The sequence below is a fragment of the Heterodontus francisci genome, chromosome X (genome assembly GCF_036365525.1).
Source record: "Heterodontus francisci isolate sHetFra1 chromosome X, sHetFra1.hap1, whole genome shotgun sequence".
NCBI lineage: Eukaryota > Metazoa > Chordata > Chondrichthyes > Heterodontiformes > Heterodontidae > Heterodontus > Heterodontus francisci.
Window position 1 is genome coordinate 3,878,486 of NC_090421.1, and position 14,709 is coordinate 3,893,194.

Here is a 14,709-nt window from a genome sequence, read left to right on the forward strand (position 1 = left end):
ACTGTTGCTCCCCAACCCAGTTAAAGTCAGCTAACTCAGCACAGACCAGGGATTGCTCTGTATGGCTCAGCTACTCACTGGGGGAAGTAGTTGTGCCTCTGCTGAGGAACAGCTTACGCCTCATCGCAACAGATGAGCATGAATAAATAGTTAGCAGATCGGCATATTTCTACTATACTGAATCAGGTAAGATTTAACATAATGGAATGTATGTTTATTAATAGTGTTAATTGCTAACATCTGGTAAATGTAAGTGCACTCAGTAACTGGGATAAGAAAAGGTTTCCTGCAGGCTGATGGATTAATTTACATAGATCATTTTCCACCCCAGAGAGATTAAATGAGTCTTTGCTCAGTATTCAGTGATCACTCAGTAGAAAGCCCAACCCGGCCCGAGTCCCTCCGATTTTGCCCTAAGCCTAACCCGACCCGAACCCGCCACTACTCGACCCGACCCGACCATCCGTTTACTTACCTTCCTGATATCGAACCTGCAAGAAGCTGCAGCGCATGCGTGATGACGTCATAGTGACGTCACCCGCTCACTGCGCAGACTCCGTTTTGTCCTGGACTCCCAGCTCAGATAAGTTTTTTTTTTTTTGTAAAAATTTCAATACTTACCAGCAGAGCACTTAACGTGTGTGGCCAGCCCCGGAAGATGGGCCCAACCCGACCTGAACCCGACACATTGTCGGGTCCCGTCGGGTTCGGTTGGGTAGCAAGCCTCTAGTTCCAAGCTAAAAATTAGCAAATTAATTTGATTTTTAAAATGGGGTTTTTGAATTAAAAATAAACAAAATAAAAACAAATCAGTTGTCCTATTACTTATTTGGTACAGATTAGGAGAACTCTGACTCATGCAGCATGCTATGAAGGAACAAGCATTGCAGGTGAACAATTGTACTGTCTCAAAGAGACATAAGACAGCACAGAACGTGGGGCTTATAAAATTACTTGAAATCTGGTTGAGGGATGAAGATAAGGGAAGAGAAATTCCATGGGTTTCTGTCGCTCGGCTGTAACCTTGCCGTAAGATCGATGGAAACCCTGCAGAAATGACAAACAGCCATTTTAAGTCAATTACACTATCTCTCTGATCTTCTGCTGAAATTACGCAAGAAAATAGAGAGGACACCCGTTGACCTTCCAGGTGTAGGTATCTTAAATCTAATAAAAACAGAAAATGCTAGAAATATTCAGCAATGTTAAATGTACAAGACTGCAAGCAAAATATTACAATCAAATTTGTAGCACGAATGCAACAATGTAGCATCCAAACAATGCATTCTGTTCACCGGGTGACTACCAACACCTTTCAGAAGACCATCAGGTTGACATTTTTAGGTAGATTAATTCTGTTACCCACTGTGGATGCAGTCTGCACTTGATGCACCTTAGAAAGCAGAGATCGGGTATGGAAATTGGTTGTTACAGATTAGACAAAGCAACATCTGTTTAAAAAGATTATAACTATCTTTGAGTTGTTCATGGCCAAGATGTCTGAAGCACAGTAGCAACCAAGGTCTCGTAACAGAGCCAATGTAAAAAGGAAGAAACGAGTAGGGACAAGTCCCAGGAAAGGTACTTGGAGTTATCAGTTAAAGTTGGCAAACCAGTTTGTGCTTTCAATAGTAGGTAACATCTGGAGAGAGTAGTATTAAAAACAAAGGTAAGATGATAGCAATGTCGTCTTCACCCTACAGTATGGCACTGAAACCTGGCCAATGACCAAATCTGCAGTCAAGAAAGTTATCACTTCCAACATCAGATATCTGCAAGTTGGAAAAAGTAGAGCAGAGAAAGAACAGAGCAACTGTCAGTCAGTCAATTTACAAAACAAGTCACTCAGTTGTATAGTTATTTGCTCAGAATTCAGGACTCCAGAATACTGAGCACTGAAATAGCAGCTGAATGGGGAAAAAGAAGTGCAGAACACAAAATTTAACCTGCCAAATCACTGTAGAGATGGACCTCTTATAAGCTAACTGCCACGAAAGTGGTTCAGCAGCTAATCGACAATAGGATGGAGTGGAAGAGATACATGCTGGGTCTATAGCCTTGGGCACTATAGGACCCACACAGTAAGTACTATATTGCTTAATAGCTGCTTCAATCTGCCTCCTAAGCTGTTTGGGTTTTCAGAACCAACTGATACTTCCATCGACCTGAAACATTAACTTTGTTTCTCTCTCCACAGGTGCTGCCTGACCTGCTGAGTATTTCTAGCACTTTCTGTTTTTATTTCGGATTTCCAATATCCGCAGTATTTTGTTTTTGTTTTTGTGTTGGTACTTCAGTATGTGTGCTGTGGTCATGTTGGTGAGTTTAGGGCAACTGGCTATTTTTCTGATCACTTTCTAAAGACGACACAACCATTCCACCAGAAGACCTAACTGTGCAACACTGATACTAGATAGAATGTACCAGTATGCAGATATGGACAAACTGGGCTCCAGTATTAATTATAGCTTTAAAAAATTTCTCTTATTTTGAAATCATGTGTTATGTTGCTTATCAGATTAAACAAAGCACCATCTGTTTCAAAAGATTAAAGATTATTCATGGCCAAGATGTTTGAAGCAGCACAGTAGTAACCAAGCGCTTAAAAAGCCAGATTAATACATTTGTCAAAGATTGAGCACCACATGCAAGATGAAGGGTGGGTGGTTGAGAAAGCTGATTGAAGTGGCACAGATGTAAAGATTTATTAAGCCCCAGTCATAAAGTCAGTCCTTTCATTGTATTAGTAACTCCTTTTACATTGCTTTTAGTTTAGTGATACAGCACTGAAACAGGCCCTTTGGCCCACTGTGTCTGTGCCGACCATCAACCACCCATTTATACTAATCCTACACTAATTCCATATTCCTACCACATCCCCACCTGTCCCTATATTTCCCTACCACCTACCTATACTAGGGGCAATTGCTAATGGCCAATTTACCTATCAACCTGCAAGTCTTTGGCATATGGGAGGAAACCGGAGCACCCGGAGGAAACCCACGCAGACACAGAGAGAACTTGCAAACTCCACACAGGCAGTACCTGGAATTGAACCCGGGTTGCTGGAGCTGTGAGGCTGCGGTGCTAACCACTGCGCCGCTTTTCTGTTTCACGTTCTTGCTAAAGTGTAGTCTATAATGTCATCTTGGAGATTTACATAGGCTGGGATATACACAAGACCCTATCACTAACTCTAATTTAAATAATCAAAATGGTTAGTGTACTTTTCTTGAATCTGTGTGAATATCTTTAATGCTTCTACTTTAAATTCTTTATCTAGTATTCCGGTACAGTTATTTGTGACACTTTATACTTATTTTTCTCCATTTGCCCCTTTTTTTGGTCTCCTCTTGCCATGCATCTCGTCATTAAATGAGCTGTATGAGAATGGCCTAGGATTACTTTGTTTTAAACCACCCCACAGTTTACAGGCACAGATCTCGATCTCAGCCTTGTATAGATGTGGGGTCCTCTCTGTGTTGGGCTGCCAGACCAGAGTTGCGTTTCCAGCTCCCATGTTACTTGAACCAAGAGATAGCTGAGCTCAACACTGGTTTTCTTGAGCTCTGCCTGGGAAGATTCACACCACCAGTTAGATCTCAGGATAGCACAGTCTTCATGTCTTGATCAATGTTAAAAACTTAACTTTGCTCTGCCTGGAAAATTTTCAGACTTGTCTCGACAATGGACAATTTCTGTGAAGCTCAAGCAGTGTGAAACTGAAGATGGTCTGTGACTTTAGTGGGTCGGTGTTTGACTGCTGAATGAGCTGTACTGTCAGCTCTGTTAATGCCACTGACAGATTGGATGCTTAATGGGAGTATAGTACATGTGGTTTCTACAGGGACTCACAGGAGGTTTGTTAAATTTAGGCATATGGTTGAGAGGAAATGTAGCAGTATGGATAGAATGTTGGTTGATGGATAGAAGAAACAGAGATGGAGTAAATAGATTCTACAGATGCTGCCAGACCTGCTGGGTATTTCCAGCGTTTCTTGTTTTTATTTCAGATTTCCAGCATTCGCAGTATTTTGCTTTTATTATATTGGAGTAAATAGGTGTTGCTCAGCTTTGAGAAGGATTGGAAGTGGTCTGAGCTGCATCCACTTTTGTTCTGTCTGTAAATGTGATTTGAACTTGCACATGGAGTATCTCAATCTCCTGCTAATACAAAATAGGTTTGGCAAACAGCAGGGGGGAAGGGGTAGGATGGTAAAATACTTCAGGAGAACATAAACAGGTTGGTGGAATGGCCAGACAGGTGATAGATTTAATATGAATAATCATGAGGTAATACAAGAGAAAAAAAGGAAGAGAAAAAATAGATAGACACTGAAGAGTGTGGATGAACAGAGAGACCTAGGAGTTCAAATACATAATCCCTTGAAAATGTGAGTGCAAGTAAACAAAGCCATAAAAACGTTAAGAGCATTTTAGGTTTTATAAGTAAGGTCATACAAGAGTGGAAAAAAAAAGGATAAATTTGTGCAAACATAATTTAGGCTACAGTTAGAGAGTACTGCATCTAGCTTTGGGCGCCCTGTTATAGAAAGGACATTAAAGCCATCAAGAGAGTACGGCATAAATTCACCAGGATGATGCCAGGGATGGGAAACTATTGGTATGAGGAGAGACTTGAGATTCTGGAACTATTTCCATTGGAACAGAGAAGGTGAAGAAAAGATTTAATAGAGGTTTTTAAAATTAAGGATTTTGAATAGGGAAAAATTATTTCTTCGGGCTGCGGAGTCAGGGACGGAGCGTCATCAATCTGAAATTGTCAAAGTGAGGAGAAAGGTTAGGAGAAATTTCTTTACATGCAGGGTTGTTTGAGAATAGAATGCTTTTCTGCAGAAGTAGTTAAGGCATAGAGACCATTGTACTTTTTAAGGGAAAATTGGATAGATGTTTGAAGCAGAGGAAGATGCAGGTCTATGGGGGGAGAGAGGGGCAGTGGGATTAGTTTGGATTGCTTTAGCAAGTGGTCTCCTTGTTTACTGTAAAATTACATGACATTATAGTTTCAGAAGCACATTGATACAAAACCAGTCATATAACTAGTTTATTAGTGTGTAGAAGATAGGGAATGTGTAAATCCACATCTTAACATTCCAGTGCCTAGTGCATCAGAACATCCACAAGCTCTATCATTTCTCCAGTACAGATTCTGTATTTCTATATAAAGCTGTTCCATGATAGACTCAGTTTATTCCCAATAGTTCAGTGTCACTTCACACAATTATACAAATTTTACTCCATTGTGGAGACTTCTTTAAGAGTGTGAAAACAAAAGCAGCAAAGTGTGGACTCGTTATAGCGGAGTCTTAATTATATGTTTTGCAGTCTGTGTTTAGCACTGTGACAGGCTTGATAGAAAGTCCTGCCTTATGTAATGTTTTAAGAGTCTTCAGAGCCCATCAACCTCATAAAAATAGCAGTGAATCTTTTGACTGTGGAACAAATCACAGGGTTTGTATGTTGAGTAGACAAATTAAGCTGAATGGGAATATCTATTAATTATCTTCCTGTGTTTGTTCCCAAGTAAGAGAAGATTGCTGCTGCACTTTCTATCAGAGTCATGCATAAAATCTATAGAAAATATTTACCTTTATGCTGCGTTAATGAGCAAGTGTCCCTCAGCGCCATGCATAGATGAAAGTGTGTTGATGTCATGCTAAATAGTTTCCTTCAATTTAATTAGTATCTTAATCCACTGGCAGGATGCAGTTAACTGTTAATTTATCAAATGTAACAAGAAATTTGGCAGACTCCCACCTTTACTGGATAAACTTGCTCACAAGATAATTATGGATAAGGAAGACAGTTTGGCCCATTTTATTCACCAATCCATAGGGATCTAAACCTCCCTTCCCCCATTGAAACATCTAATTGTTTCTTAAATGATTCCAAGGTTTTTTGCCTCCAACACTATCTGGAAGTTTATTCCACATCTTGACCACTCTTTGAGTGAAGAAGAAATTCCTGATATCAGTCCTAAAATCATCTTTTACCAGTTTGAACCCTTGTCCCCGGTTCTACTCCCATGGTTGAATATAAAATAATAATTACCTGTTAACATTTTCTGTATCCTTAACAGTCTTATACACTTCTAAAATGACCTCGCAGTCACCTCTTTTCTAGTCTGTAAAGCTCAAGTTTCTCCAATGTTTCCTTATAACTCAAACGCCTAATACTGGGGATAAGCCTTGTGGCTCTTCTCTGGGCTGTCTCCCAATGTTTGAATGTTTCTCCTATTTCTTGGTGACCAGAATTGGATGCACTCTCGAATGTGGTCTAACCAGAGCACTATAAAGTTTAATCATTACTTCCTCTTACTAGTATTCTATTGTTTTGGCTATGTAGTTCAACATCATATTGGATTTGATTGCTGCTCTGCATTGGTTGGACTTGTTGAACGTTGAGACTACTAAAACGTCTAAATTGCTTTTAGCTTTATCCTTAGTTATTTCAGCATTATTCACGCAGCATGTGACGTCTATTTTCTCCTTTCACATGTTTGGGCATTGCTTCTCTATCAGCTGATTGTTGATCGGGCCCTAGACTTTCCATTTTGTTGCTGAGATCAACTGGGTCATTATGATGGTTCAGGACTGTAGGAGGTTTCCATGTTGGTTTTTCATAATAGTGATTCACCTAAAACATACTGTGGATAGTGGAAACTAGAGTGTGGATAGTAACTGCCCTCGTTAGTCATTATTCATTTTATGGGATGTGGGCATTGCTGGCAAGGCCAGAATTTTTTGCCCATCCCTAATTGCCATTGAGAAGGTGTTGGTGAGCTGCCTTCTTGAACCACTGTAGTCCATCTGATGCGAGTACACCCACAGTGCTGTTAAGAGAGGGAGTTTGAGGATTTTGACCCAGTGACAGTGAAGCAACAGCGATATAGTTCCATGTCCGGACGGTGTGTGGCTTGGAGAGGAACTTGCAGATGGTGGTGTTCCCACATGTCTGCTGCCCTTGTGCTTCTATGTGGAAGAGGTCGCAGGTTTGGAAGGTGCTGTCGAAGGAGGCGTGGTGAGTTGCTGCAGTGCATCTTGTAGATGGTGCACACTGCTGCCATTGTGCGTCAGTGGTGGAGGGAGTGAATGTGCATGGGTGTGCCAATCAAGTGGGCTGCTTTGTCCTGGATGGTGTTGAGCTTCCTGAGTGTTGCTGGAAATGCACTCATCAGGCAAGTGGAGAGTATTCCATCACACTCCTGACTTGTGCCTTGTAGATGGTAGACAGGCTTTGGGGAGGCAGGAGGTAGGTTTCTCGCTGCAGAATTCCCATCCTCTGACCTGCTCTAGTTCAGTTTCTGGTCAATGGTAGCCCTTAGGATGTTGGTAGTGGGGGATTCAGCGATGGTAATGCTGTTGAATGTCGAGGGCAGATGGTTAGATTCCCTCTTTGTAGTGATTGTCATTGCCTGGCACTTGTGTGGCTTGAATGTAACTTGCCACTTATCAGCCCAAGTTGATGGCCACTTGTTGGTACATAATAATGGATGGCAATGGTCAGACCTGAGCAGGAGTAGGAAATATGTTAGGGGAGGTAGTCAAAGGCACTGTCAAAGAGGAAGGTTTTAAGGAAGTGAAGGAAGATATAGTGAGATGAAGGGATTTGGGAGGAGAATTGTAGTTGCAGTACAGCGAGGATGTGTTTGCCAGTCAATACAGTTTAACTGTAGCCTAATTTGCATTGTGATCATTGAAAAGCTCCAATTGTACTTAGAATTGAGAGTGCTCTATGTATAATGTATATATTTTTCCCCTTGTGTTTATAGGACATAGGACCTTGTATGTTGGTGTGCGTATGCCTCTAGGTAGACAGAGCCACCGACACCACAGGACCCATGGATCAAAGCACAAGAAGCGAGATAGAGTGAAAGATACTGTCCAAGAAGAAGGAAAGGACAATCTCACTTATGGTGAGATACTTTCCAGCTTTTTCTTTTCACTGTAAATACTGCGTGGAATACCCACTTTCCTATCTCAAAATTCCAAAGTCGTGAATCAATATTGTACACAAATACTAAAGTGCTATTATTTTTCCTAAAATTTGAACCACAAAGTGGGAAGAGGGGTGTGCATTGTACAAGAGGAAGAAGTATTTTATTTGAAGATTTATTGTCGTTTCAGAAGTTACAGCAAAATAACCCAACATTTTTTCATCTGTTTCTACTTATCACAGTTAAATCATTTTGAGTTGTTACTTAGAAATGTCTCTGCATTAAGTAGAAAAGTGAAATGCAGGGTGAGCTATGGCTAAATCTGCAGGCTGTCTGATGACTGTTGTTTTCCATAGCAAATGCACAGGAACACAGCATTATTGACTATCCCTGTTTGACAAATGGAGGGCTGAATTTTGTGCTGGAGGCGGGTCTCCCGGCACTGGGCCGAAAAGGTGTGGGAAACCCCACCTCTGCCCTTTAATTTCACCGCCCCCCCCACAACCCGCCCTGCCGGAGCGATCCTCCGGTCTTTTTTTTGTCAAAGTTTTAAGAGGTGGGATCCCCGTCCCTTTGAAGACTTTAAAGGGATGGGGATCCCCCACTCCAAGAGCTGCCGGCCAATCACATGGCCAGCAGTATCGGCAGCGCCACGAGGAACGGTGGCCGCTGCCAGTACGACACAGGTCTTGGACCCAGGCCCAGTGCTGGAACCCTGGAGAAGAGGTAGGTGATGTGGGGTCGCCGGGGCCAGTCCAGAAGGCCCTGGCGAGGGAGGGTGGGTGTATGGTCTTATGGTCCAGGGGGAGGGGGATCCTGGGGGTGGATTGGTTCCCGATTGGGGGGGGGTCCTCCGTGAGCCACAAATTGCCCACGAAGGAGGGACCCCCCCGCCCCCCCCCCCCAAGCCCACAGGAAGGGTGCTTTGCTTTGCTTTACAAGGCGTCCTCCCCACGTGGCAGAGGCCCCGCTCCCTGCCGCTGGTAAGATCCCAGTGGCGGTGGGAAGAGGCCCTTAATTGGCCCCTAAGTGGCCTATTAATTCACCTCTGGGCCGGAATGCCATTATCGGCCTATCCCGGCCCCGAGAAGATTGCAGGGTGACGGGGAGGCGACGGGCCCTCTATCCTGCCACCTCCCCTGCCACCTGCTGCAATTCCCCGTGCCCCCCCACCCCCCGCCCCCGATCCCGCCTCGGTGGCGGGGGGGGGAAGTGTAAAATCCCAGTTATGGTTGCTGATCTCCTCGAGTCCTACCCTGCTCAGAATGGACAGGGCCCCAAACACATGGACGCAGTGTGATGAAAGAAGATGAATTCATTAGAGCAAAGCACTAGGTAACACAACACAGTGCAACAGCTGTACTCTGCTGATGGAGACAGAGCAGATCTTACTCAGTTGCATTAACTGAAATATGCAGTTTCCGCCATCTTACCAAAAGCTCACAAAGGCCAGGATAGGCCTAGATGTCACCTCTAAGTGCTGAGCAAGCCTCAACTAAATGAAAACAAATGAATTTGGACTGGTTCTATATTTCACATGCAGCACCACTTCCAAAAGAATTACACTGTAAAATTACAGTTACAAACTGTTCCACTTTACTACCTATGTAGTTGGAGATATAAGGCTAGAAATTGGGTTACCCTGATTTTCGGTCGCAATTCATGACGTGCCCATGCCCATTCAGATTGAGGTGGCAGCACACAAATTTGGTGCATGAATGATTGTAGCATCTGGCCGAACGGGTCGCTCGCTGCTGTCTTAACGCTGCTGGCTTCCTCTGTGCTCGCAACAGGGTTGTGAGACAAGAACAAAACAGTACAGCACAGGAACAGGCCATTCGGCCCTCCAAGCCTGCGCCGATCTTGATGCCTGCCTAAACTAAAACCTTCTGCACTTCCGGGGTCCGTATCCCTCTATTCCCATCCTATTCATGTATTTGTAAAGATGTCTCTTAAACGTCGCTATCGTATCTGCTTCCACCACCTCCCCCGGCAGCAAGTTCCAGGCACTCACCACCCTCTGTGTAAAGAACTTGCCCTCGCACATCCCCTCTAAACTTTGCCCCTCGCACCTTAAACCTATGTCCCCTAGTAACTGACTCTTCCACCCTGGGAAAAAGCTTCTGACTATCCACTCTGTCCATGCCGCTCATAACTTTGTAAACCTCTATCATGTCGCCCCTCCACCTCCGTCGTTCCAGTGAAAACAATCCAAGTTTTTCCAACCTCTCCTCATAGCTAATGCCCTCCAGACCAGGCAACATCCTGGTAAACCTCTTCTGTACCCTCTCCAAAGCCTCCACGTCCTTCTGGTAGTGTGGCGACCAGAATTGCACGCAATATTCTAAGTGTGGCCTTGAAATGCACTTAGTGATTGAAGCAAAGCCCATGTCAACATCTAAGATAAGGTTGGATAGGTGGCTGGAGGAAAGGGGAATAAAGGAATATGAGACCATGGGATTAGAACTCATGCTCACATGGAGGATAAACACGGACACAAATTTGTTAGGCCAAATGGCCTGTTTATGTTGTAGTTTTTATTGAATTCTGTGGTAATAGAACTGAATTGATGGTTTTTAAACATCCTTGCATTCTTCGACCATATCTGGAAACATCAGCTGCCTTTTAAGCCTCTCGCATGTACTTAGTTTTTCTGAACGTTTCTGGTCCATTACCGTTTCCTAATCTGCCACAAATTTTCTACCCTCCAACCTCCTGAAAGCATTGACCAATACCAGGATAGGCTGTTCAGTATTTCTCCCAAGTGACCATTTTTCTTATGAGGCCAGATGGTGGGCATTGGCAGGTCTTTCATCTATGGGGGGCATTATAGCTGACCCAAATCATCATCTCACCTGAAATCTGTAGGGGGTCACTGGATAGTGGTAAACCTGGTTTAAAAAAAAAAAATCCCTTCCAAACTTGGGTTGATGCAACCGTGAATACCTGTCACCTACTTGTTCCCCTCAATTGGGCCTTAATTGGTGAATGTTATGGTATTAGTGACATGTTGACAAACTTGCCTACACTGTTAAAACGCCTAATTTTGGCCTTTAGATCTGACGTATCAAAATTAATCAAACTGGTCAATAACAGATTAAGCACAAGGTGAGACATTGATGTAAGTCGGCTGTTGACATACTACAAATAGACAGAGGCAGCAGAGGGCCCTTTGAGGATTTCCTTTTAAGTGCTGCACACTACTTGATAGAAATAGTTGACTCGAGGAAAATACAATTTAAAATCTAGATTGCGTATTTAGAGGATAACGAAAGAGATGCAGTTATAATCTTTGGGGACCTTCTGCTTCTTACTAAATTATCATGAATGCTTAGAAAAAAAACTACCAATTTAAGCCAGATTTTCTCACATCTTGTTGACAAAGCAGCAGAGGATATTTTATAAATGAAAGTACATTTCGCACTGTAAATAGCACTGCTTATTCTGTCATGAAGTAAAATGTGTCTTGCCTGTAGATGTTTTTGGGCTGGAAAGTCAGAATGGAAGCCATCCATAAAACTGAACGGTACCTTCCTGCTGTGAGTTAGATGGAACATCTGGAATAGGCCCGAACAGTCATTTTGGGCAATAGTAAGAACGCCTTTCCAAAGTTGGGAAGTTAAATAGCTTTGTGTGTAAAAACAAAACTAGAGAACGAGAAAAGGCCATTTGACTCATCAAGTTCATTCCCTCAATTACCGTGTACAACTACACTATCATGGCTGCTTTCCACCCCAATCCAGAAATTCCTGAGAAAGGTGATTTAAGTCAGTTAAAAACTCCCCGCCCCTTCAAAAAAAGCAAACACGAAACATTTCCTCCAAATCTTCTTCCCATGTCCTGAATAATATACAACAGAATATTCCATAGTTGAAATTATTTCAGCCTAAATCTATTCCTGGTCCTTCAATTCCACTTCCTGCCAGTTAAACAACCAACTTTTTTAATGGAGCTTGGTGAATTAGTGCTGATTATCTCTGGCTGTCAACACCTCAATCAATCTGAATGAAACAAATTGTTTGCTACTATGTCCCATGGTAATGATTTGAGGGGAACATAAAAACTTAAGAAATAGGAGCAGGAGTAGACCATATGGCCCATTGAGCCTGCTCTGCCATTCATTACGATCGTGGCTGATCTGCCTCAACTCCACTTTCTCACCCACTCCCCATATCATTTCATTCCCGAAGAGACTAAAAATCTGTCTATCTCAGCCTTAAATGTATTCAACGATGGAGATTGGGAGAATTCCAAAGATTCACAACCCTTTGAGTGAAGAAATTTCTCATCTCACTTTTAAATGATCAGTCCTTATCCTAAAACTGTGCTCCCGTGTTCTCGATTTTCCAGCCAGGGGAGAGAGGACTTGCCCTGTTCTCTGGCCCTGACCTAGAGAATTAAGGATCTAGAAACTTGATCGTACCTGAAAATGCATGTGCTCCATGCGCCTCTTCATGTGGTCACAGGAACCATGTTAATTTGGTGCTTGCAGCTCATCATGAACCACTAAGGCCACTTAAAGGCAGCTATTAGTTCTTGAAGGGGAGATGCATTCTGGCTGCAGACAGCAGAGAATACTTATAAAGAGAGAAATGGCTACAAGAGGTGCAGAGAGGGCACTCTGGCTCTCTGATGCAGCATTCAAGACCATGGTCAGGAGGAGGGAGATTCCGTTTACCCCAGGGTTGGAGGTGGGTTGGGGTGAGAACGTCCTGCAGGTAATATCTTTTGCCAATGGGAAGAGGTTGGTGCTGAGATTAATGCCAGGAGCTTAACTCCCAGAACATGGCTGCAATGCTGAAATAAGTTCAATAAGGAGGTGAAAGGTTATTGGAGGTAGGCAGGAATGTGGAGTTGAGGTTACAATCAGATGAGCCATGATCTTGCTGAACGGCGGAGCAGGCTCGAGGGGCCGAGTGGCCTACTCCTGCTCCTAATTCGTATGTTCATACGTATGTATGTACTTGTCTCGCCTCAATTACTCTCTCCTCACACCTGCACCACTCTCAGTCTCTATACTCAACACTGCTCCCCTGTTTCCCTTCACTTTCCTACCATCACTGCACCAGACTTCACTCCATCTCCTCCTTCTCCTATTTAAACTCTGCACTTCCTATTCTCACCATTATTACAACCCTCAATTCCCCATACCTCACATCTTACACACTGCACATGAACTATTCAATCATGACCAGTACATCTGCTAAACACCTCACAAAGTTGCCACTAACACACTCCTTTCCTGCAGGAGAAGCTTGAATACAACTTGTGACAGGAAGCTATGACTGGAGGAGGCCGAGTCTGTCAGCACACCACCTCCCTCATGAAAGAAAATATGCTGGCCTTCACAGGCAGGAGGAGAGTCATGGCCATGGCAAGTGGCAATGCTAGAGGAGACATCTTGCAGGGTTTAACTCTTTTTCCCTTCTTACTTCTGTCTTACCCCACACACTCTGCATGACAAACCGGTAGCTACTATCAGCAGCCCTTCTCTCTCTCTGCTCTCCCTTCACTCTGAAAACTAACCCTTGTCCAGCTCTTTCATTTCAGGTGCTGAATGTGTGGTCGCCACTGTGCAACTTCAGGAACAGGAATCCAACATTCCTGAAGATGCAGTGTCACTTGATCGGACTCTCGAGCACCAGCTCAAAGACTGGCACCATGTGTATTTGACACACACCTGACAGCTTGGACAGCCTCCATAGAATATCTCATTGCTGCAATGGAAGGTCAGATGGCTGCCATCTTGGCTCTGGCCACTCGTGTTGACTGGGCCTTCCACAGTGTCACATCATTCTTGCCCTCTGTCCTTGAGCAGAGCTGTAGGAGTTCTGTGATGCAATTCCAGGAGAGTGGCTTATATTCATGGGAGAGGCACCTGCTGTCCTCTCTTATCGCATGCCTGTTCCCCAACCAGCCACCCACCAGTGCCTTAGTGCCACACAGCCAGCTGGGCCAGACTGCTCCAGCCCAGGCAAAGATGCTTCAGCCGAGCCCGCAAGGCCCAGAGCTGCTCAAGGCCCGCCACAGCCATCTGAAGTGTCCTAAGTGGAAGCTCCGCAACCTTTGACCCCCCCCTAGCTGTAGCCACTGAGGATGTGCTTTGTAGGAGCACTAGGATAGGTAACAAGCACAGAAGATGAACAATAAGAGGCTGAATAAAGGTGATTCTTAATTATTTCTGTTGCCTATTATACATAAAAGCTCCTCCCAAACCATTCAGGCAGCTGAAGCATTGTTTGAACACACAGATTGTCAGCTCTAAGGTTTCTGATAGCAGTGTGGCTCTCATTGTAAGCCACCTGTGCCTGAGTTTCTGACAGGAGTTTTGAATCAAGTCTTAAGGGGATAGTCTATATTGCTCATTGTAAGCCACCTGTGACCTGATATCCTAGCTGGAATAAAGGTGGCACAGAGGACTGGCGTAGCATAAAGGAATCATGACTGCTACTGAGAAACTGGCCACTGACCTGCATGATGAGCAGCCTGCGCTTGCAACCCAGCTGGATATTGAGGAAGTGGAGTGCTTTTCTATTCAGAAAGATGTCAGGATGGTGATGGGGAGAACACAAGGCACTATGGGTGTACTCTATGGCACCTTCCACCCTGTGGTAGCCTGCTATATGAGCGAAGCCTCATGCTCTCTTCTTGCTTTGCTCCGTCCATTGGGAAAGAGATGTAGGTGTTCTTCCTGGTAAAGAGCGCTTCGGTGACCTTCTTGATAAAACTGAACAGAAAACTATGAAATGTCA

The 14,709-nt window shown here is 43.8% G+C and overlaps 1 protein-coding gene across 4 annotated transcripts in view; it reads left to right on the forward strand.

Moving 5' to 3' along the window:
- LOC137358611 (electroneutral sodium bicarbonate exchanger 1-like) overlaps window positions 1-14,709 on the forward strand; it is a 238,280-nt gene that overhangs the window by 124,556 nt on the left and 99,015 nt on the right. For all 4 annotated transcript variants that reach the window (XM_068024677.1, XM_068024674.1, XM_068024676.1 and 1 more), the window contains exon 3: window positions 7,793-7,936. In XM_068024677.1, coding sequence (XP_067880778.1) covers window positions 7,793-7,936 — 144 coding nt within the window. The remainder of the gene's footprint in view (window positions 1-7,792; window positions 7,937-14,709) is intronic.